We start from the raw sequence: 24053 nt of genomic DNA on the forward strand, positions 1-24053 counted from the left end.
AGCTCCTGAATCAACACACCATGCCTGCAAAGATGAGGCGCAACTTTTGTATTGAGAAACATAGTCATTATCTGAAGCAAAATCTGTTTCTGCCTTCACACTTTTGGCCTTTTGTAGTTTAGTCTGTCTTTGCATTCTAGCTTTCCAGATTCTGCAATCTGCTTTTTCCACAAAAGATTTGTATTGAAGATTTTTACAGACAATAAAAAAGTACCAAAATAAGCATTATCAATATAGAGGAGTAAGATTCCAATGAGGAAACAGAACATAGAAAGTAGTAAATGACGGAACCAACAGTTTCTGCCCTGTACAGTTTGCAGAGGCTAAACCTGACATAAAACAACATGGATTCTTCCAGAAGTTATCATTGTACAGTCGTTTAGAGAAATAGTAATCCAGATTATTAATAGCAAGTCAATAACTATGGGCCAAGGGCTTTCAAAGATGTACTTAATTCAGTTTCTGATTATATTGCAGGATATGTGAGGAATGGGAGTTGAGTCCAACCACTCAGGTCAGTTCACGGCCCCATGTCCTTCTTATGTAAGGCTTTTGTGATAAGGGGGACAAGGAAAGAGAAGAAAGATCAGAGAAGAGGGGGGAGGGGTGAGGCCAACACTGAGGGGGTGCATGGAGAGGGGGTGGGATGATCACCTGCTACCCTCTCCACTCACCTCCGATTGGGAGTCATGGTATATAGAGTCCACGGTTCCCTCAGATCGCCACCACTAAAAGGGTGAAGAACCCTATGACACAAGTGAAATGTTACTTTGTATCAGTTCTTGATATTGTTGAGAGTTTTGATATTTAAACCAGGCTTCTCATGTAGCTGAAAAACGTGAAATTCTATCCTGGGTGGTGTATATCAGCTCCTCCATCACTGCTATATGGTTAATTCATGATTTTGTGATGTCCATTCCTTCATTGAAGGGGGCAACTTGGACCTCCAATGGACCGGTAAGCACAACCTAGCAGCATTAATCATAGCCGCCGACTTATAGTATCTTTTAGGGGGAATTTTGGAGAGATGAAGAAGGTACCGTGCTGGTGAAAATTCCAGAGGGAGTGAAGAGATCTCAGTCGTCATTTCATGCACCTTTCTTCAGTATGGCTGAATCAGTGGACACGTCCACCACACATGGAGAAGAGTACCCAAGTCCTGTTCGCACATCCAGCACTGATCTGAGACTGTTGAGATACATTTGTGGAGTAATTCCGGTGTCTTATACCACCTTGTTTTAGTTCTATACCCATTTTCCTGAGTGTTTACATTTAAAGAGCCTTGGGTATATACAGTGGGGACAAAAAGTATTCAGACCCCCTTAAAATTTTCACTCTTTGTTATATTTTATAGTTTTTCTTTTTTAATAAATCTGCAAAAATGTCAACAATTCTGTGTTTTTCTGTCAATATGGGGTGCTGTGTGTACATTAATGAGTAAAAAAATGAACTTAAATGATTTTAACAAATGGCTGCAATATAACAAAGAGTGAAAAATTTAAGGGGGTCTGAATATTCTCCGTCCCCACTGTATAAATGGATGCGGTCCCAACTAGTGTCTTCTATCACCATGTCCAGCTCAGTCTCCCAGAATGCATGCTCCGAGCGCAAAGAAGCATAAGGTTCCCTGAACATTGAAGCATAGAGCACCGAGATCAAATGATTCTGGGGAGTCGAACTTGAACACAGCGATTTAAACACAGTAGGGGCTGTTTTCTCTGCTCGCTGGATCGTCCAAGTGGTGTTTTAGTTGCAAGCAGGCCCAAAAAGGGAAAGACTTAGTGTTGGATAGTGCTGCAAGCTCACCCTGCCGAAGGAACCTCCCCCTCGAGAAGAAGTTCTTAGCTTGCATTTCTGCATATGGCCACTCTGCTGATAAATAGGCCTCAGCCATGTATGGGAGGAAGTCTGGGTTACCTTTAATGGGTGTGATCGAGCAGTTTTTAGCCAAAAGCAAATGTACTTTGCAGGCCTTTTCAAAAGCATGAAGGGTCGCTCCGATAAGAGGATGTGAGTGGATGGTTGGTGATATGTGTTTCTTCGAGAACAAGGGGATTGAGCGAAGCTCAGCCCAGCTCCCGAGATCAATTACTCCAATAGCACCCAGCCCTTGCATCGTGTGTAATCTCCAGTCCACTACCAGAGTCAGATGTACCGCCCAATAGTACCGCTGAAAGAAAGGAAGGCAAATTCCGCCTCTAGATTTTGGTAGTACCAGCTTTGCCCACCCAATTCGTACTGCTTTGTTTCCCCAAAGGAAAGCTCTATACATTCTTTTGTACACCGCAAAGAAGGAGGGTGGCAAGCGAATCGGGATAGTCTGCAGTTTATACAGTAGACGGGAAAGTACCGTCATCTTTAGAATTGAGGCCCGCCCAAACCAGGACATAGTGAGGACCTCCCACCTGCGGAGATCTTGCTGTATACTTTTCAATTTGGACAGGAAGTTGTTTTCATAGAGATCTTTAACTTTACTAGGGAGTTGGATTCCTAGATAAGTAATGGCATCTGCTTTCCAGCGGAACGGGAAGTTAGTCTGGCAGAGTTGTACAAGTTTAGGGGGTAGCGAGACGTTTAGTGCAAAAGATTTTGAGAAATTAATTTTAAAGTTCGAGATAATTTTGAACTGTTCTAGAACTGGCATCAAATTGGGTAAGGATGTCAACGGAGATGAGAGGAAGAGCAGCATATCATCCGCAAAGGCGGCAATTTTATATTCCAGTTGGTGTAACTCAATTCCTTTTATATCCAGATTTGTTCGGATGCAACGCAAAAGAGGTTCCAGAGTAAAGATATATAATATAATAAGGGAGAATGGGGACAACCCTATCTGGTTCCATTATGGATGGGGAAGGTGTCCGACAAGTGGGCATTGACTCAAACCCTAGCTCTGGGGTTGGCGTATAAAGCTCCAATAAAGGCCGCATACAACTGCCTAGTCCCAGAGCCTCCAAAACTGCGTCCAAATAGTCCCAGGCCACTCGGTTGAATGCCTTCTCCTCATCCATTGTCAGAAAGAAACCCTTATGTTGGGTAGAGGTGAGCCAGTGACGTAGGTTGAGGGCCTTGATGGTGTTGTCCCTGGCTTCTCTGCCAGGGACAAAGCCAACCTGGTCAAGGCCCACCCAAGCAGGCACATGAAAGGCCAATCGGGTTGCCAAGATCTTGGAAAACAATTTGACGTCCACATTTAGGAGAGATATGGGTCGGTAATTGGCTACATCAGTGGGGTCTTTATTCTCTTTGTGGATTACCGAGATATATGCCTCTAATAGGTTCCCTGAAGAGCAAGGGGAGTGAGAGAGGGTGTTGAAGGTCTTGAGGAAACCTGGCACTAAGAGCTCTGCAAAACGCTTATATTATTGCGCCGAGAAGGCATCCGGCCTTGGACTCTTACCCGGCTTTGTGGCCTTCAAGGCCTTTTCCCACTTTTCTGAAGATAGCAGGGCTTCTAAGGCTTGCCAGTCTGTAGCAGAAAGCGCGTGAGGGTTGTATTTGCCAAGAAAATCCCATATGATATCCAATCACGCGTTCCCTGTTACAGGCCTGTGTTCGTGCGATTTAAGATCATACAGTTTACTATAGAAGGAGTTTACAACATGATGGATATTAGATGCAAGGATGCGTTTCTGCGTGAATCTCGCTAGCAGCTTCCCTGGTTTGTTGCCTTGCTCATAGAACAGTTTCTGCGATAGCATCTGCCTCTTCCTTGCCCTTTTAAAAAGTTCCTCGAGTAAGAGGGCCGTGTGTCGGCTAAATCTTTCGCTACCTTAATTGCCAGTGAGCCTTTATGTTGCGCTTCCAGCAAGGTTATTTTGTCAGACAAGTCTCGAATCAAGGTTTGGTGTTCTTTCTTTTTCCTGGCTGCAGTAGCCAGCAGGTGTCCACGTACAACACATTTATGTGCCTCCAATTGAGTCATGGGGGATACGTCTGATGCATCATTTTGTCGAAAGTAATCCCTAATGGTCTGTTGGATGTCAGCTAAGTCCCCAGGATCAGTAAGAAGGGAGCCATCCATTCTCCAGATCCTGGTAGACATCTCCCTCTGGGGGAAGCGTAAAGTCACCGTGATCAGGTGATGGTCAGAAAGTACCATGTTCTCTATAGTCACCTCATAGAGGTAGGACAAGTCTGCTTGATGAATAAATAGGTAATCAAGCCTCGAGTAGTGATTATGTGGAGACAAGAAAAATGTGTAATCTTTCTCTCGCGGATGTAAAGTGCGCCAGGTGTCATGGAGCGTAAGAGAGGCCAAGTGAAGTAAAGCAGAAAATGGAAATGAGGAGGTACCCGTGGAAGTATCAGTAAGCAGGTCAAGGGCCATGTTGGGGTCTCCCCCCAGAATTAGAAGGCCTGCCTGGAATGTGAGCTTCAGGAGTACCTCTTTCAAAAAGGTCACCTGTCTATCTTTCCAGGTCCCTTTCAGAAAAAGGAATCTGCCCTCCTCATCAAGAATCTTGTCAGTAAGGTGAAACGCAAACGACTTAGCTATCGCTATGGAGACCCCTTTCGTTTTGGAATCCGCACAAGTCGCATGATACACCTTCGGAAACCGACTATTGGATAAGCGTGGAATGGAGCCTAGTTTAAAGTGGGTTTCTTGCAGAAATATCACTTGAGCTCTATGTCGATGTGCCTCTGCAAGAACACTGCTGCGTTTTTCTGGAATATTGAGATGTTTAGCATTTAATGAATAAACCTTGAGGGATAGAGGAGCTGAGGAACGCACTGTAGAAGGCACGTTCAATAGATGTGAGTGTGTGTGTGAGCACTGCCCTCAGGCGTTGGGTGGATAAGATCTGAAGGGGAAGGGGGAGAAGAACGGGGACGGAAAAAAGAGAGGGAAGGAAGAATGAAATAAGAAGAGAAGGAGGTAGAGGGTAAATCTGACCTGGGAAGACATTTAAGGTGCCTCAACAACCTAAGAGGGGTCTAGCACCTTTGTGGGATATCTAACCCCGAAATGGGGTTCATGAGAAATGTACCGGAGGTACTGCCAGTCCAGCTAAAAGGGGATAGTATGGAGTAAGAAGAAAGATTATTCCGGCTAGTTTCAGAGGGAACCTGCCTCCTTGAGGTGGGGAAGAAACCTAACACCAAAACAATAATATACATCGTACCATCCAGAAACCTCAGAACGTAAGCATAGACAGTAAGGAAAAACCCCGGCCATAATAGATGATGGAACGCCGAGCAGGCCTACCGAGATTAGGAGAGTAGGGCCCCTGTCGGCGAACCACCATCCAGCAAAGCTAAAGCTCCCTGACGGGTCAAAAATAACCTCCATAACATCATATAGTAATACTTAGCGATATATAGCATGGCTGTTAATTAATAATTAACCACTAATAATAAACGAGCGAATCTACTAATGTGTGTACCACACTAGTCGATTAGGACCTCTGCACCCCTGATCACCTAAAGTGAAGGTATATCCAGGAGCGAGAGCCCAGCACCCAGTTCACCTCCAGGGTATACTCCCTGAGATACCTAATAAAAGGAAGCTTATATAACAATAAATGGAAGATTATATAACAATAAACCACACAACCATGGGGGAACTTCCACAGTCCAGTGTGAACAGAGTAAGAACCATGTCCGACTTCAGGTTATCCCAATCCACTAGCCTCTAGTACCCACAGGGAACCAGAAAGCCACGAATTGGTGCTCCATAGCCCCATATTGAACCCTGAGATGTCCTAGCAGCGAGAGGACCAGTGTATTGAAAAGCAACATAAGAAAGGTAATAGTACACATTCTCAGCAAGCTAAGCTGAACACCTTTCCCTCCAAAACCTATTGAGTACATTATTGAGTCTCTGTACTGCTAGCGTATTTCCTTGACTATGGTATGGCCTATACCAAACCTATCTTAATACTTATAAATACCTAATACCGTACTTAACCTCTAAAATAACCAGACCACCCATTTGGAGTAAATTGGCCACACTTGGCCATTCTATTAAACATTTTTTAACCATAACTTTTCTTAGGTAAAAAACATCATATACTATTAGAAACATTTTAAACCATTGTCAGGGATCCCTGGAGGCACCGACCACATATCACCGCATCAGCGTATCCGAACACGGCCGTCAGCCGCTCCGACTCAAACAACGTTATTCTAACTTACCCGCTGATACCCATCTCCCAATGCCAGCTAAACCTTAGTTAACTGGCATCAACAAAGGATACCATACCTATAATGGTTCCCACTTCCATCACTTTATTCTTAATTTCCAATGCCTCCAAGGATCCCCAACCGCCATACACACATATTGCATATATAAAAGAACAACCCCCAAACACAAAAACTTAAAGAAAGGGCGGGAGGGTGGGAGCTGCTTCCTCATCCAGTGGCAAGAGACTGAGCAAAGGCCCTTAGCTCCTCCTACCCCCTCCGGGAACACTAAACCTAACCACCCCCCTTTCCTATAGTCTATCCCCTCCCATTCTTTTAACCCCTATCCTTGCTGGTTTTCCTCGGCTCCCATGTCATGTCAGCCCTGCATTAAGCCTGCGTCCCACTCCGGGCTTCTCTTGACTATGGTATGGCCTATACCAAACCTATCTTAATACTTATAAATACCTAATACCGTTCTTAACCTCTAAAATAACCAGACCACCCATTTGGAGTAAATTGGCCACACTTGGCCACTTTATTAAACATTTTTTAACCATAACTTTTCTTAGGTAAAAAACACCATATACTATCAGAAACATTTTAAACCATTGTCAGGGATCCCTGGAGGCACCGACCACATATCACCGTATCAGCGTATCCGAACACGGCCGCCAGTCGCGGCCGCTCCGACTCAAACAACATTACTCAAACTTACCCGCTGATACCCATCTCCCAATGGCAGCTAAACCTTAGTTAACTGGCATCAACAAAGTATACCATACCGATAATGGTTCCCACTTCCATCACTTTATTCTTAATTTCCAATGCCTCCAAGGATCCCCAACCGCCACAGACCACAGGTGTGAAACCTCACACCAGTGGGCGCCCCACACAACGCAGAGCCCGCTGTACCCCATCCTCCAAGCCCAGACTCCACAAATCAATGCCTACCACATTAAGGTGGACCCCATCTCCCCTTAGGTACCTGTAAGTCTCCACCTCCAGTTCCCGGTGTCGAACCACTAAACCTCCATTGCGTACTATAAATCGACCCACCTCCTTTATTCACTTTGATCCGTGTTTTGTTGAGTTTTTCTATAGATCTAGCAAACCGCCAGGACGTACGGCCCACAATGTCTGACCACACCACCATAGTCTGGGAAAAATCAGTACGGATCCTAAGGACATCAAATTTTATATCCCTAATAAGGTGACGCATGGATCTAACCCCCAAATCATTGCCCCTAACATGTAGTACTAACACATCCGGGGCGCGATCCAAACGGGCGTATTTGTGGATTTCCGGTATCACGCTGCTCCACAGCATGCCAGGAACTCCGATCCACCGCGACCAAACCGACCTCTCTCGGCACTCCCAACTGGCGACCATTTGGGCGTACATCCACCCTTCGAGCTCTCCAAAAAACAAATGAATGTCCCATAATCCATACGAGACCAACACCGGCATCTGAAACAAAAAATTATGTAGCATGTAGAAACAAATAAACAACAAACCCCCAAACTTATACACAATGGAAAATGACTAACCCAGTTCATCTAAACCAAGTGAGGGCGTATATAAAGTTTAAACCGCTTTGATTCCCACCGCCCTATACGCTTAATGACTGAACTGTCCAAACCCCACCTGGCTGCTTCCGTGGCAGCCCCAATGCAGAAGGAGTGAGAAGCGTAAACGGAAGGATCATGACCTGCCGATTATAAACAACGACGAAAAACGGAAATGAACTGATACCGGGATAACAAAGATCCATCCCGATGAACCAAAAAGGAACCTTCGCTCGCCGGGCGGCAACCCAAGAACTGCCGTATAGCTGCAACCGGGCAGGACGCCCCACCAGGGCTAGGATACACATGCACATACTTACCCTTACCCGCCCGATCTGTTTTAGACCTGCGAAGAATGAGATCAGCAGATGCAGAACCACAGTGAACATCCCCAAACTGAAGTCCCCCATGCGCACGCCTAGAAGGACTAACCAGCTCACCTAACCTAAACGCCCCATAAAAAGCCAGAACAAATGCAACTTTGAACAACACAGCTTCATAATCTGAAGCACACACTTTACTTACCTCCCCCAGCAGCTGCTCCAGTATGGACAAAGTGACCGGGCGCCTGCTGTCTCTACTCCTTGCCCCTCTCCTGTACCCCTCCAAGGCTTGCCTGACCATAAACTCTCTTGTTGCATCCCCTTCCTCCGTCATTTTTTTTTTTTTGAAAAATATTTATTGGGTTTTATGGCATACAAAAGTATAAGATTTAGTATTACAAAAGTTACAAAGTATTGATCGTTACAATCTATACAGTTGAATGACTTCTCAAAGTAGTTGAAATACAGTCTTGTCATATCAGTTGGATCAAAGGAGAAGTAACAGAGAGATAAACAAAAAGAAAATAAAAGAAAAATTTGGGGAAGGGAAGATGGGGGGGAGTTCATGTTTGCCATGTCATCGACCTTATGGGGCGAAAATTTGCTCGACATATACAAAATCTTCACGTCTAAATACCTTCAGGAGTGGAGGCAGCGTCTGATTAAACTTAAGACCTGAGAGGGTGAATGCCAAGGGGCACAATGAGTTTATGAATAACCTACGGTGGGTTAAAGACAAAGGATTCTGGGGTGGGGGGTATTTTGAGTCGGCCTAGAGAATTGGTGACATCTTTTGTCAAGTACCATTTCGTGTAACGGAATGGGTTCATTATTTCGATTAGTGACTGCGGAGTGAATGTAGCTTCAATGTACTTCCTCCATCTTTTGAAAAAACGGGAAGTTGACCGGAAATTAAGGGTGATAGTGTCTAGTCTTTCTAGATTGAAAAGTGATGCCAAGGCTTTTTTAAACGTTGTCAGGGTAGGAGGAGCAGCTGATATCCAGTGAGACATGATAGTTCTGCGAGCCACTAGAAGGCAGAGGTGAGCCCAATGTGGAATATTTTGTGAGACCCTCGTTGGCGATGAGGGTGCAGGGGGTATGCTGAACAGGCATAGTAGGCGGTCCTTTGTGCACTGAATTTTGTGGACCTCGTTGATGTAGGAGATCACCTTAGTCCAGTATGCATCAATCTTGTTACAGTCCCAGAGTCTGTGTAGTAGCGTGGGGCGAGGTAGTTTGCACCAGGGACATTGGGTTTGGGTGGGGTCCTTCTCGTTGTAACGGAAAGGGAAATAAGCTCTGTGGATAATCTTAAATTGTGTTTCCCTCCAGGATTCAGAGGCAGTAAGGTTGCGGACTGTTTTGTACCCCTCAAGGATTTTTTCTGGCAGGGATTCGTCGTCTAATACGTGTGACCATTTTTGAAAGGGTTTGAGGGCATATTTCTGTGTTTGATGTTGTATGAGATAGGAGTAAATGTTAGAGATGGAGTAGTTATTGGTTTTGATGAGAGTATCAATGCAGGATGTTTCTAGTGGGTTAGTGTTATGACCAGAGCATGATTTGAGATAATTGATGAGTTGATGGTAATAGAAAGCATGTGTTGGTGGTAGGGAATATTCCCGCATCAGGGTATGAAACGGTTTGAATTTGCCCGGCTTATTAAGATAAACAGAGGAGACATCTGTGAGGCCTTTAAGTTTCCATTTGCCAAAAGCTTTGTGGATGGTAGATGGAAGGAACATAGGGTTGCCTTGTATTTTGAGGTGTTTGGAAATGTTGGATGGCACTTTGAGCAATTTTCTTACTTCCCTCCATGCAACGACCGTATCCTTAATTATTACACTTGTTTTGAGGTGGGGGGGTAGTGTATTGGGATTAGAATGGAGGATGGCCGAGAGGGTATATGGGTGTACCATAGCCTTTTCTAAATGTATGTTAGAATATTTAGAATTACCAGTTAGCCAGTCTAAGCCCTGTCTGAGTAAACATGCCAGGTTGTAAAAACGCATATTGGGCAGTCCCGCCCCACCCTCGCCCTTCGGGAGACATAATTTCTGTAGCGCTATGCGAGGTTTTTTGTGAGACCATACAAAAACAGTTAGGGCCTTTTGGAGTTTCTGGATGTCTGAATGTTTAATTAGGAGAGGTATGGTCTGCATTGGGTAGAGCAGGCGTGCAAAGGACACCATTTTGAAAAGATGGCATCTCCCAAAGAGCGAGAGAGGCAGGGATCCCCAAGCCTCCAACTCCTTCACAATTTTCGTTATCAAAGGGGGGTAGTTCAAATAATATAGAGAGGATGGTTCACGTCCTATTTTAATGCCCAGGTATGTAATATGTTGGTTGGCTATGGCCAGGGGGGATAGGTGTTTCCATTTACTGGAGAGATGGGGTTGTAATGGTAAGATCTCACTCTTATCGAAATTAATTCTGAATCCCGAGCAAAGTCTGAAGTCTGAAAAAAGTCGTTTGAGTCTGTCAAAGTCTGTTATAGGGTCGGTGGAAAATAGCAGTATGTCGTCTGCGAATAGTGCTGAACGAAGAGTGTGGTTCTCCAGAGTGATGCCACTGATTCCATCAGCTGAGTTTAATATTCTGGACAGGGGTTCGATTGCTAGATTGAACAGGAGTGGGGACAGGGGGCACCCCTGTCTCGTTCCTTTTGTTAGTGGAATCGTGTCCGAAATAAAATCGGGGGTGACAAGACGTGCAGTAGGGGCTGCATACATTTGGGACAGAAATCGCATAATCGGTCCTGAGAATCCAAATTGTGTCATCACTCTAAAGAGCCAGGAGAAACTGATGTTGTCAAAGGCCTTTTCCGCGTCTAATGACATGATGGCAATGTCTTGGTTAGGGTGAGTTTTGGCGTATTCTAGAGCCATTAATACTTTTCGAATGTTTAAGGTGGCCGATCTGCCCGGAACAAAGCCAGATTGGGCTGGGTGTAATAGGGATGTCAGTAGAGGAGCTAGCCGTGAAGCAATTATTTTGGATAGGATTTTGACATCAACATTTATTAATGATATCGGCCGGTATGAGCCTGGCAGTAGGGGGTCTTTCCCTTTCTTAGAGATTAATTTGATGTGGGCCTGTGTTCCCGTAGGAAGATAGGGCCCTCCGTCCCACATAGCTGCGTAAACATGTTTTAAAGTAGCAGGGATGAATTCTTTGGTCATTTTATAGAATTCAGCAGTGTATCCGTCGGGTCCCGGGGCTTTGGCCGAGGCCATGTTTTTGATTGTGGATAGAATATCGTCAATAGTGATGGGGGCGTTAATTAACTCTGATTGTGTGTGGTGGAGTTTGGGTAGACGTATTTTGTCGAGCAGTAAGTCGGTGGTAGTTAAGTCAGTCGGGTCAGCTTTGTATAAATTGGTATAGTATTCTACGAGTAGGTTGCTAATTTCAGCTGGGGAGGTGATCATAGAGCCTGTCTTAGCTCTAAGAGCTGAGATACGGGTGGGACGTCTGGGGCCTGAGCACATTTTGGCCAGTAGTCTACCAGCCTTGTTTCCAAATCTATGAAAATGTAACTGAGAGTATGATGTTTTGGCCGCTTCATGCTGTTCTGCCCATAGGTCGAAGGTGGATTTGGCCTGTCTCCATTTTTGTATGTTTTCTATGGTGCGGTTTATTGTGAGCTGCTCATGAGCCAGGCGTAGAGTTTCGCTTCATTTACTATACTGTTGTTTGGCTTTTTTTTTAAACTGGGTTGTGTATGAAATTATTTTACCTCTTAAGAAGGCCTTGCCTGCTTCCCAGAATAGGTTAGGATCTGTAATGTGGGCTCTATTAGTGGAAATGTACTCCTCCCAGGCGCAGTATAGTGTATGTTGAAAGTCCTCATTATCAGCTAAATAGGAGGGGAAGCGCCAAGTAGGGGAGGGAGATGAGCGAGCTGTTTGGGTGAGATGAATCACGATTGGGCTGTGGTCTGAAATTACTGCCTCTTGTATGTCTGGTGTACTGGTTATAGTTAGCTTAGGGCTGGGGAGGCAAAAAAATAATCTATACGTGAAAACGTATTATGAGGGGGTGAAAAGAAGGAGTATTCCCGTTCCGTCGGGTGCATTAAGCGCCAGACATCCACAAATTGCATGGAGGCGATGGCTTGTGACAATAGGGTGGATGCAGATGATGAGGGGGTATGGGTGTGTGTTCTATGTGGAGGGGGGCCTGTGCGATCAGCTAGGGGAGACATGACTGAGTTAAAGTCCCCGCCCAAGAGGTGTAGCGTCTCTGGTGTAGTTAGCACCCATTTCACTAAATCCTGGAAGAAGGAGGTGTCAGGAGAATTGGGAGCATATATGTTAGTAAGTGCTATGTGTTTGCCATCTATAGTCAGATGTAGCGTCATTTTTCTTCCCTCCGAATCAACCTTAACTTCTCTGACTGTGTGTTGTAGATTTTTATGTAGAAGGATAACAACACCTGCCTTACGACCCACTGCTGGGGAGCCATAGACAGAGCCCACCCACAATCTGCGAAGACGTTGCATATCGTCTGCAGCCAGATGCGTCTCCTGAAGTAGAGCCACATCTGCCCGGAGACGCCGCAGGTGTCTGAGGATGGACATACGTTTGTTAGGGGAGCGCAGTCCCTTGACATTCCACGAGACAAACTTTAGGTGACTCCCAAGTGCAGACTGTGACATATTTGGTGTTTGAAAGTGGTTTGGTTCAGGAATTTGCATAGAAACCCCTGAGTGAATGCGTTATCTACCTCCTGGGAGCCGCCAAAGCGCCTCAGAACCCCTGAAGACACAAGAATTAGGATGGCAAACATGAACTTAAACTTTTCTAAGCAACAATAAATTATAAACATTAATAAAACAGTATATCGTATAAGGAAATACATAACTTGAGTCGTGGACTTCTCTTTTTTCCACATGAGGTCTCACCTATCTCGTTAGCGTAGCTCCCATTGATTGCCAGCTCCTCACGTAGGGGCAGGGTGGTAGCAACAGGGGGTGGGGATAGGGAAGGTAGGGGAGAGGAAAGGGAAGTAGGGAGGGGGGGGTGCAGGATAGAAAGGGGGGGTGGTTTGGGGGGGATCCCCTGAGGAGGTAGTGCATGTTTAAATTAATCAATGGTGAGGTACGCTAAACACAGGGGAGAGCCCCCTCTTAAAATTAGGCTTTAAGTATACCAGAAAACAGAAAGTACCAGTAATCATAACATTGCAAGTGTCCTTGAAAAGGAAGGTTTCCCAGGTAGTGAGGGACTATAGCTGTTGTTAATAACATGACTGTAACATTATAACTGTAGAATTCTTAACTGCGTAGCTTCCAGCTACAGGTTAGAAGGGGTAGTGTTCTATAACGGGCATGTAAGGCGGTTTATAGAGACATCACAAGTATCCTCATCTTAATAATAAAACAAAAAAGATGGATTGATACTACCCGTCCTGAGATGGCGATGTGGAAAAGGGGTGATATTGTGGAGTCCTCCGTCAGTTTCTTCAACGGTTCCCAGAGCGAACTTCTTGGTTGGTGAAGCGGCTGCGTTTATATGGAGGTTTAGTCGGGCTTCGGGGGTGCTTAGGGGGATCATATGGACGCTGTGAGGATGACGATGGTGATCCCTCCGCCGCGGCACTGTGTTCCATTTCGGAGCTTCTGTTGGTTAGGTAGGTCTCCGCCTCTTCAGGTGTGCGAAAGGTGAGTTGCTCCCCTTCAAGCGTTTGAACGCGGAGGACAGCTGGATATGCTAGGGAGAATCGGATCTGATTGTGGTGCAGAGTGGAGCATACCGAGGAGAATGCTTTGCGTTGTTTCATTACCTCTATGGAATAGTCCGCGAAAAGTAGCAGTTTCGCGCCATCTACCACCAGTGAGCGTGTGCGACGAAATTTTTGCATTATGGCGTTTTTGTCGGCGTAGTTTAAGTACTTCACTATCACATGTCGAGGTTTAGCGCGTGTGTCAGAGTATTGACCCATGCGTTGTGCTCGTTCAATCGTGCACGGTATGCGGAGGCCAAGTTGCTCTGGGATGGTTTTCGCACAGATATTTGTAAGGTGGGAGGCTGGGATCGACTCTGGTAAGCCAATGATACGCAGATTGTTTCTTCTTGAGCGATTTTCCAAATCGTCGAGTTTGTCCCATATGTCTCTCTGTGAAGCATTAATGCGTGCAAGAGCTGCAGATGAGGCAGTGCAATCATCTTCTAATATTGAAATCCTTTCCTCCGCCTGGGTGATGCGCTGGGCCTGAGCCTGGATTTCTATATGTAGCTGTTCCAGCCCTCTGTGTACCGCTGCGACCACAGTGGCTGTAAGAGATGGCCCCAGTAGTTGAACTACAGCCTGGGCAATGTTGGCAGGGGATGTGGGGTCGGTGTCTGTCACAGCTGGGGCAGGGGGAGGTTGTGTCTGCTGCTGAGGCCGCTCTGTTAAATCCGGAGCGGCCGCCATCTTGGCTGTTTCGGCCGCGGTGTCTCCCGCCGGCGGAGCTGTGGAGGGGGGCGATGACAGCGCCCGAGCGTATGATCGCTCCACGAAGCGGTCCATGCCTGCCAGGGATGGAGCGGAGGCTGTGGGGAGTTTCCCCGGTGCTGTGGCTGGCTTAAATGCCGGTTTTGTGAGGAGCTGTGCGGGAGCTGGAGCTGCTCACCTCCTCCTCATGTGGCGCCGGAACCGGAAGTCCCTCCGTCATTTTAAACCAGAACGCCAACCCCGCCACTTTGCGATCCATAGCTGAGGCTGACACCCCTCGTTCAAAATTCAACCCAATGAAGTACAATAAGGCTGTCACTCTTCCTACTCCAACTCCACTGTCCACCCGTCCCAGCAACCCACACCATTCCCGCCAAACTTTAGCGTATGCTGCCCATGTACTCGCACAAACCGACTTCCTGATCAAATCCGTGATGATTCCAACGGTATTTGCCACAACTCCGGAGGACAGGGATTCCCGTGCTGCTCTGCTGCAGGTGCCACCGCCCAAAATCTGTCCCACTGACAAAGCATCAGCAACAGTGTTAGATGTGCCAGGAATATGCACGGCGTGCAGAAAAACATTAAACTGCAAACAACGCAACACCAGGTGCCGCAACAAACACACCACTGGCATTGAAAAGTCCGTCACTTGATTAATGACCTGAACTACCCCCATGTTATCGCAGTGCAATCTTATTTTCCGTTTCCGGAAAACCTCCCCCAAATTTCCACTGCCACGATAACTGGAAATAGCTCTAACAAGACCAAATTTCTGAGGAAACCTGCCTTACGCCACTCCTCTGGCCACCGCTCAGCACACCACTAGCCCCCCAGGAAAGCCCCGAAGCCAGATGACCCAGCCGCATCGGTATAGAATTACAGGTCAAAAAAATTACTAACGGGGCCCTCCATCCACAAAGCCCTGCCATTATAGGAATCCAGGAAGGCATGCCAAATGCGCAGGTCCTCCCTGTGCTCCCGCCTCAGCGTGATGTAATGTATCAGGGATGAGACACCTGCCGTCGCCGCAGACAAGCGGCGACAAGACACACGCCCCATGGGCAAAATCCTGCAAGCAAAATTCAGCTTCCCCAACAGTGATTGCAACTGACGCAGCTGAATTTTGCGCTTACCCAGCACACATCGAATCTCCGCCTGAAGGACCAGCAGTTTGTCCTCCGGTAATCGGCATTCCATGGCCCGGGAATCAATCACAATACCTAGGAAACTGAGTTCAGTGACTGGACTCACCGTTTTATCCGGAGCCAATGGTATTCCAAAATGCGCCAAAATGTGCTGAAGGGTAGCCAGCAAATTCTCGCACACCTTAGACGAAGGAGGCCCGACACACAAAAAATCGTCGAGAGTGAATGATGGAATTAATTCCCGACACATCGCGTACAACCCATTTCACAAATGAACTGAAAGTCTCAAACAGTGAGCATGAGATAGAACAGCCCATTGGCAGGCACCGATCGACATAATATTCCTCCTCCCATTGGCAGCCCAAAAGGTAAAAACTGTCAGGGTAAACCGGAAGTAACCGAAAAGCCGCCTCAACATCAATCTTCGCCATGAGGGCCCCCCGGCCATAGCACCAAACCCAATTAACCGCTGCATCGAACAATGTATATGACACAGAGCATGCGTCAGGATCAATGGCGTCATTGACAGACCCCCCTTTGGAAAAGACAAGTGATGAATCAACCTGAATTTACCCGGCTCCTTCTTGGGTACCACCCCCAAGGGAGAAACCACCAGGTCTGCCCTACGGAGGAATGGAAAAGGGCCGCTCATCCGACCCAACGCCACCTCTTCTGCTAGCTTCTCAAATACTACCCCAGGATGTTCAAAAGCCGACCGCAAATTCCTGGCTTCAGGAGGAATATTTTTCAACGCACATGGAATATGAAAACCCTCAGAAAAACCCGACTCCAACAACCGGGCAGCCGCCCGATCTGGATATCTATTTAGAAAGGGACGCATCTTTTCCACCCTCACCGGAGTCCTCCCTCTTTCCTGAAGAATCCCCAAGCTTGCCTTTACCTCTTCAAAACATCGGGATAACATGCTCCCACCTTCACAGCCTGAGCATTCATGCTTGAAACGACAACCGCTTCCATACCTACAGGCCCCCTCATTAAATTGCCAACACACCCCTTTAACTTTTGGGGACGGCTGTCTCGGGGTATCTGCACCTCCGACCCTGCCTGGAAATAACGTAGAAGCAGGCCGAGCCACAGACATCAGCTTCATCCACAAGCTGATGTCTTTATGGTCCCAGCGTATGGGGGGGTGAACCGCCTTCCTCTGATGAAATTGCTCGTCATATCGGAGCCAAGCCTGACCCCCATACACCCTTTGAGCTTCGCCAATTGCGTCCAAGTAACAAAAAAGTGCAGAGCAGCACTCTGGTTGTTTTTCTCCAATCACACTTGCTAAAATAGCGAACGCTTGGAGCCAATTGGCAAAGGATCGTGGAATAAGGCGATACCTACGCTTTTCTTCTTCATCCTTCTTGGACTCGTCCGGCTTAACCCTGTCTAAATTAAATTTTTCAAGCGGCAGTAAAGAAAAAATCTCCACGTACTCACCTTTCCAGATTTTTTCCCGCACCTCCGTCTTGAGATGGGCCCCCAAAGGACCTTCGAAGTAAACATACACTTCACACTTGGCTGCGTCCGCCAAACGTACCGTGTCAACTGCTTTACCTGATTCCTTACTCATCGCGGGCTTGTCAACACTCACTGACCCCTCCTGCACCCCACCCTTTTCTCCCTCCACAGTAGACAACCCCTCGCCTGTCCCCGGAACTGGAACCCCCGCACAGGAGAAGAGGCAACTGAAACCCCATCAAAACGTTGAACCAGCGAGCGCAAACCCGACAGGAGAGTTTGTAAATCAGACCCCGCTCCTAACGCTGCAGCCCCTTGGGTTGCTGCCTGAGGAGGGAGTGCGCTTGCCAATACCGGCGGGGGAGGGGATGCACCCTGCCCCCCACTGCCCCCCTCCCTCAAACCCAATAAACCACCCAAGACCACCTGCAAGGGAGATAGAGTGTTAAGATTGGACTCACCAGGCTGCACAGGAAGGGGTCCCACAGCCGCGCGTCCGGTCTCCACCGCTGCTACCCGAACCGGCCTTTCGTCCTCGGAGCTAGACAACTCCCCCTCTGACCGGGAGAAAGTCGCATTCGGTTGACCCGCTGTATCCGGGATCGTAACCGCTGAGGCCACAGGCACGGGTCTGGAACCCGCCCCCGCGCTGCGCCTCACTCCCGCGCTTCCAGCGCTTCTCCTGCTGGGGCCTGCTGCCAAGGGGGATAATGAGGGTGCCCGACTAGCTCCGCTCCCCGACCTAAGGGACCGACCATCTTGTATGTTGGACAGGGGGACACCGATCGCTCGCACCGTCTGACCGGTCCCCGCATGGCAACCTTTCCCACGCTGGGCCAACTCCCTAGAAGGGGCCACATTAAGTGAGCTGGCCATGTGCTCCCATCTCCCGCGGCGGGCTAGCGGGACTGGCGGAGATACCGCACCTCGGCCACCGCCAGATGAGCTCCGCCGGCGTCGGGGATTCCTCCCGGTGCTCGCACCGGCCGCCGGAGTGGATGGCAGAGCCGATGCTCCCGGAGGGTCCACCATGGGTGGGCTCCCTAATTGGCGCAAAGCTCGGGGGGAGGAGGGGGGTGAAAAGCGTTCCGGAGGCCTGGACCTCCGAGCGCGCCATGCCCCAGATGTACCTGCCACCGGTGAATCCTCCTCGGTAATCACCTCGATCTGTCTGTGGAGCCATTCAGGCCGTGAGAAGCAGCTGCGGACCTCAGTTGAAGAAGAAATTCCTCCATGCTTGCCATGCTGAAGGGAGAGAGACACACGCTGCAGCTGCTTCCTCATCCAGTGGCAAGAGACTGAGCAAAGGCCCTTAGCTCCTCCTACCCCCTCCGGGTACACTAAACCTAACCACCCCCCTTTCCTATAGTCTACACCCTCCAATTCTATTAACCCCCTATCCTTGCCAGTTTCCTCGACTCCCATGTCATGTCAGCCCTGTATTAAGCCTGTGTCCCACTCCGGGCTTCTCTGGATCAGCAATGGGGGATAAAAAAAAAGAGGGGGTGGAGGGAGGGTGGGGGTACAACTTAATGTCCAGCGTTACTGCCACTATGGCAATTATCGAGTGCTTAACATACCCGTTTCCCTGCAGAGATGACTAGTGACTCAGACGTATTAAAAGGCAAGCGTGAACATGAAAGAGAGCAGGACATTTTGCCAGTTTGTGCAATATCTGTCCAAGGGTTGCCACGCGTCTCAGTGTAGTGTTGTGGGGAGAACACGCATCTTCCCAAGGCTCACCTGCAGCCTTGTATGAAGGTGTTCTCTTCCTCATTTGACAAAAGCCTGGGGCATTACGTAGAGACTGCAGGGTCTTTGGAGATGAGAACCTACCTCTGTTCTCAACTGGTTCAAGGCTCCACACAAGATCACATGTCATACACCCAGGGTGCAGTAATGCCTGATCTAGTGCATTCCCCAAAGCATGGTGGAGGACATCCAAAGTTCCAGTAACAGCACAATGTGAGGCACCTATCAGCGTAAGGGAAAAATCATGTGCAAATGTCAAACCCCAACAGTTCCTTACCAATCACTTGCCACATGCTAGGAATCAGGAGTAGCATTCCAATTCATATCTCAAGTCAGTGTAACTCAATGGGTGTAAGGGTCAGCTCACCATACCGAAGTCTGCGCGCTCAATGATCAGTCTTATGATGAGCAGATGATGAAGAGACTCATGGGCTTTCATCTGTTTCCATATCTCCACGACGTCTTGGTGGAGAGTTAGCCGAGGGCCTGCGGCGGCGTTGTCTGCTTCTTTGCGACCTCTGGGTGTCACCATGGTGGGTGGAGATCCATGGCTCCGATTGCAGGAACGCACCATACCAGTCTGGAACAGGAACTACTGGAATGCCCAGGGTGTCACAGAAATGTTGGAGGTCTGCCGGGGTCAGCAGTAACGCTGTGCGATTTCCATTAGTCGCTTGTAGACAGAACAGGAATTTCCATATATAAGGGAGATGTCTTTCCCGCAGGACTTGCAGGAGTGGGCGTAGATCCCTCCTGTGCTGCAGGGTAATAGCAGATAGGTCTTGGAACAACTGGATGCAAGCTCCTTCGTGTTCCAAATAAGCATGGTTGCGTGCTAAGCGTAGTATTTCCTCCTTTTGAGTGAAGCTAACCAGATAAAATCGGGTCATTTGGAGGGGAATTCCATTTTCCTGGTGCTCCAGGGTCTTCATAAATGTGATAGGTCATCAGTAAATTAACCATTTGCCGACCAGCCACAGTACATATACTGTGGCAGGTCGGCTCTCCTGCGCAAAACAACGTACCCATACGTCGGTCTGTGCATGTTAAACTGCACGCTGCAGGAGCGCGCCCGCGGGTGGACTCGATGTCCGCCAGCCACCCGCGATCACGGTGAGGAGAGGCAGAACGGGATCTGCCTATGTAAATAAAGCGGATCCTCCTTCTGACAGGGGACAGCACTAAAATCTGCTGTTCCTAGTGATCAGGAACAGCAATCTCTTTGTTGTCCCAGGCAGCCCAAAGAACACACCCAGGGAACACAGTTAACCTTGATTGCCCCCTAGTGTTAACCCCTTCCCTGCCAGTGTCAATTATACATTGATCAGCGCATTTTTATAGCACTGATCAATGTAATAATGTCACTGGTCCCCAAAAAGTGTCACTTGGCGTCCGATTTGTCCACCGCAATGTCGCAATCCTGCTAAAAAATAACAGATCACCGTCATAAATAAATAAAAGTCCAAAAAACTATCCCCTATTTTGTAGACACTATAACTTTTGCGCAAACCACTCAATATATGCTCATTGCGATTTTTTTTTTTTTACCAAAAATATGTAGCAGAATACATATTGGCCTAAACTGATGAATACATTCGTTTTTTTATATTTTTTTTTTGAATGTGTATTATAGCAGAAAGTTAAAAATATTGGTTTTTTTTTTTTCAAAATAGAGTCTTTTTTCTGTTTGTTTATAGTGCAAAAAATAATAACCGCAGAGGTGACCAAATACCACCAAAAGAAAGCTCTTTTTGTGGAGAAAAAAAGGACAGGTATCGCACGCCTGCGCAATTGTCAGTTAAAGAGACACAGTTCTGTATCGCAAAAAATGGCCTGGTCATTAAGGGGGCAAAACCTTCCAGGGCTGAAGTGGTTAAATGTGTAATTTATGCCTTTAGAATGCCTGATGGTGCTCTCTGCATGTTGGGCCTCTGTATGTGGCTAGGCTGTGTAAAAGTCTCACACATGTGGTATCACCATACTCAGGAGGAGTAGCAGAATTTATTTTGGGGCCTTACTTTTTGCTATGTACATGCTGTGTGTTAGAAATATCTTATAAATTGACAACTTTGTGTAAAAAAAAAATACGTTTTCATTTTCTTTCAAAATTTTCCAAAAATGTGTGGAAAAAAATGACATGTTCAAAACACTCACTATGCCTCCTAGAATATACATTGTGTTTGCTTTCCAAAATGGGGTCATTTTGTGGGTAATTCCATTGTCCTGGTGCTCCAGGGCCTTAAAAAATGTGATAGGTATTCAGAAAACTAAATGTGTAATTTATGTCCCTAGAACACCTGACAGTGCTCCCTGCATGTTGGGCCTCTGTATGTGGCCAGGCTGTGGAAAAGTCTCACACATGTGGTATCGCCATACCAGGAGGAGGAGCAGAATACATTTTGGGGTGTAATTGCAAGTTTATCTATGCCATGTGTGAGAAATAACTTGTTAAAATGACAATTTTGTGGATACATTTTTTTTTTCATTTCCCAAACAATTGTGGGCAAAGAATTGCAACTTCAAAAAACTCACTATGCCTCTCACTAAATACCTTGGACTGTCATCTTTACAAAAAGGGGTCATTTGGGGGTTATTTGTACTGTCCTGCCATTTTAGGGCCTCAAGAAATGAGATAGGCAGTCAGTACATCCGCATTGATCAATTTTCAATGATACGTAGCATAGCTTGTAGACTCTATAACTTTCACACAAACCTATTATACACTTATTATGATTTGTTTTTTACCAAAGACATGTAGCAGAATACATTCTGGCCTAAATTTATGATGAAATTTGATTTTATTGGATTTCTCTTAAAACATCATTTGGGTACAGTGTATCATGACTGAGTAATTGTCATTCAAAGTGCAAGAGCACAGAAAGCTGAAAATTGGTCTGAGAAGTAAGGGGGTGAAAGTGCCCAGTATTGAGGTGTTTAAAGGAAATTGAAAAATTAAAGACTTACTGGCAGGGTCACTAGGTGAAAATAAAAAAAATAGAACTAATTCAGCCACAACATCTAAGAATTAATAGGCTACAGTATAATGCATTTGTGCTTTTGGGTTTAAACCCTCTCTAAGGCTCTATTCACACGTACGCGAATCCAAAGTCTCACAATTTCCAGCACGACTTTGTTCCTACTTTACACTCTCTGGACCTAAGTCGCATCAACTAGATTGTAAGCTCTAGCGAGCAGGGCTCTCTGTTTCTTCCTGTATTGAATTGTATTGTAACTGTACTGTCTGCTATCATGTTGTAAAGCTCTGCGAAAACTGTTGGCACTATATAAATCCTGTATAATAATGATGATAATAATCAATAGTCGCTTCAAAGAAGTGCAGGCACCTTTTCAAAATCACTGCAACTTTAAGGCTCTGAACGGGTGCCATTAAAAAGAATGGGATGCGGCTTGTCATGAGAATTGTCATGTCCAAAGTCGCATTACAATTCGCACAAGTGTGAATGGAGAATAAAGTGTAGTAAAATAAGACATTTTGTTTAAGTAACTTTTGCTTTTTGTAATTAAACAGAAAATTGAAAATATGGAAATTACGGGTAACCCTCATAATCACAGCTGACGGTGCTGTAGTTTATCTCAGCCTCTGTCTTATCACTTATGTTGGACAGCCTAGTCTGCATGTAAATGTGGAGACAAACAGACAAAAAGGTGTGTGATATAGGAAAATAAATTCATATACTGCATACCATTGCTCCATGTATCACAGTTATCAGAATACATTATGTTTCGTGACAGTGTGAGCATAAAGCATCAATGTTCTTTTTGTAGAATAGGGACGACATGCTGCCCTCTTAGATTCACAAAGCTCTACAGCTTTTCCCTGTGTCCTATTATGGGCAAGTAAGACCAGATTAATAAATAATTTTTATTACTGCTTTGTCTGTATCTGACCGTTACAGCCACTAATGTCTGCCCTGTTGCACCCATGCGTCACTGGATGGCATTAAGATCAAAGGCCTCCTCATCAAAATACACTATATTGTCAAAAGTATTGGGACGCATGCCTTTACATGCACATGAACTTTAATGGCATCCCAGTCTTAATCTGTAGGGTTCAATGTTGGGCTGATCCACCCTTTGCAGCTACAACAGCTTCAACTCTTCTGGAAAGGCTGTCTACAAGGTTTAGGAGTGTGTCTATGGGAATGTTTGACCTTTCTTCCAGAAGCACATTTGTGAGGTCAGGCATTGAAGTTGGACGAGAAGGCCTGGCTTGCAGTCTCCGCTCTAATTCATCCAAAAGGTATTCAATGCTGCAAACAGAGTTGAAGCTGTTATAGATGCAAAGGGTGGGCCAAATCATCATTGAACCCTACGGACTAAGACTGGGATGCCATTAAAGTTCATGGGTGTGTAAAGGCAGGCTTCCCAATACTTTTGACAATATAGTGTATATTCCTCTTCCAACATATTCCATAAACAGCATTTCCCATTGTTTTTTTTTATCAAGGTAAAAGTGCTGCTATTGAACCTACAATTCCCCCTAACCATCTCTCGTGGCCCTTCTGTAAAAAGGGGCCATGTGGAGCAATTAGGAGCTGCATATGAGGTCCTTAATGCCTAGCAGGATGGCAATCCCTGGCACAATAAGTCTTACCTTGATGGAAAACACAAGGGCAAGAAAGCCAAGGCAGAAACAGTTCATGTATATGGCATTGAACAGTGACAAGATTAGGTGGTCTTTTACAGGGGGATCTTCAGGAGCTGCTGGAGAAATCGTTATCACAGTGGACCGAATCTGTTGTCTGGGGATATTCAGAAACTCCATCTCTTGTTGTCCATTTTCCGTTTTGCTGTACCTTGGTGGCAAATTAAGTTCTGGGTCATAATCTCTGGGTTCCATAACTTTAGTGAAGGAACGATCACAGATCTTTTCTGGAGAGCGTTGCTAAGAAAAGTATTGTAGAAAGCAGTCAGGAGAATGTTTGCTGATGGGAGGGAAAGGAAGTGTGCCAGATGTCCCTGCAATTTTTTTTTTTTTCATATATCTCAACACTGGAAAAGAAAACTGTTAGCAGCTTGTATGAGGAAAATTGGGAAACTTGAAGAAGAAAGACAACCAAATGGTAGAAAAAATATTTTATGGCTCACATAGACAGATATAATTTTTTTATATTGAACCAAAGTTTTAAGTGGGGAGGTTTTTGATTCAGCTGCATTTAACATTAGAAGTGTTTACCCTTTTCTGGGTTACAGAACCACATCA

General features: G+C 46.3%; 1 protein-coding gene across 1 annotated transcript in view; it reads right to left on the reverse strand.

Annotated features, from left to right (window-relative positions):
• Positions 1-23828, reverse strand: part of LOC141112158 (dispanin subfamily A member 2b-like) — a 36654-nt gene extending 12826 nt beyond the window's left edge. The window contains exon 1 of the mRNA XM_073604678.1: positions 23445-23828. Within this exon, the coding sequence (XP_073460779.1) occupies positions 23445-23690 (246 nt within the window). The 5' untranslated portion in view covers positions 23691-23828. The remainder of the gene's footprint in view (positions 1-23444) is intronic.
• Between the last annotated feature and the right edge of the window lie 225 nt (positions 23829-24053).

Source organism: Aquarana catesbeiana, linkage group LG11, assembly GCF_042186555.1.
Source record: "Aquarana catesbeiana isolate 2022-GZ linkage group LG11, ASM4218655v1, whole genome shotgun sequence".
Taxonomy (NCBI): Eukaryota; Metazoa; Chordata; class Amphibia; order Anura; family Ranidae; genus Aquarana; species Aquarana catesbeiana.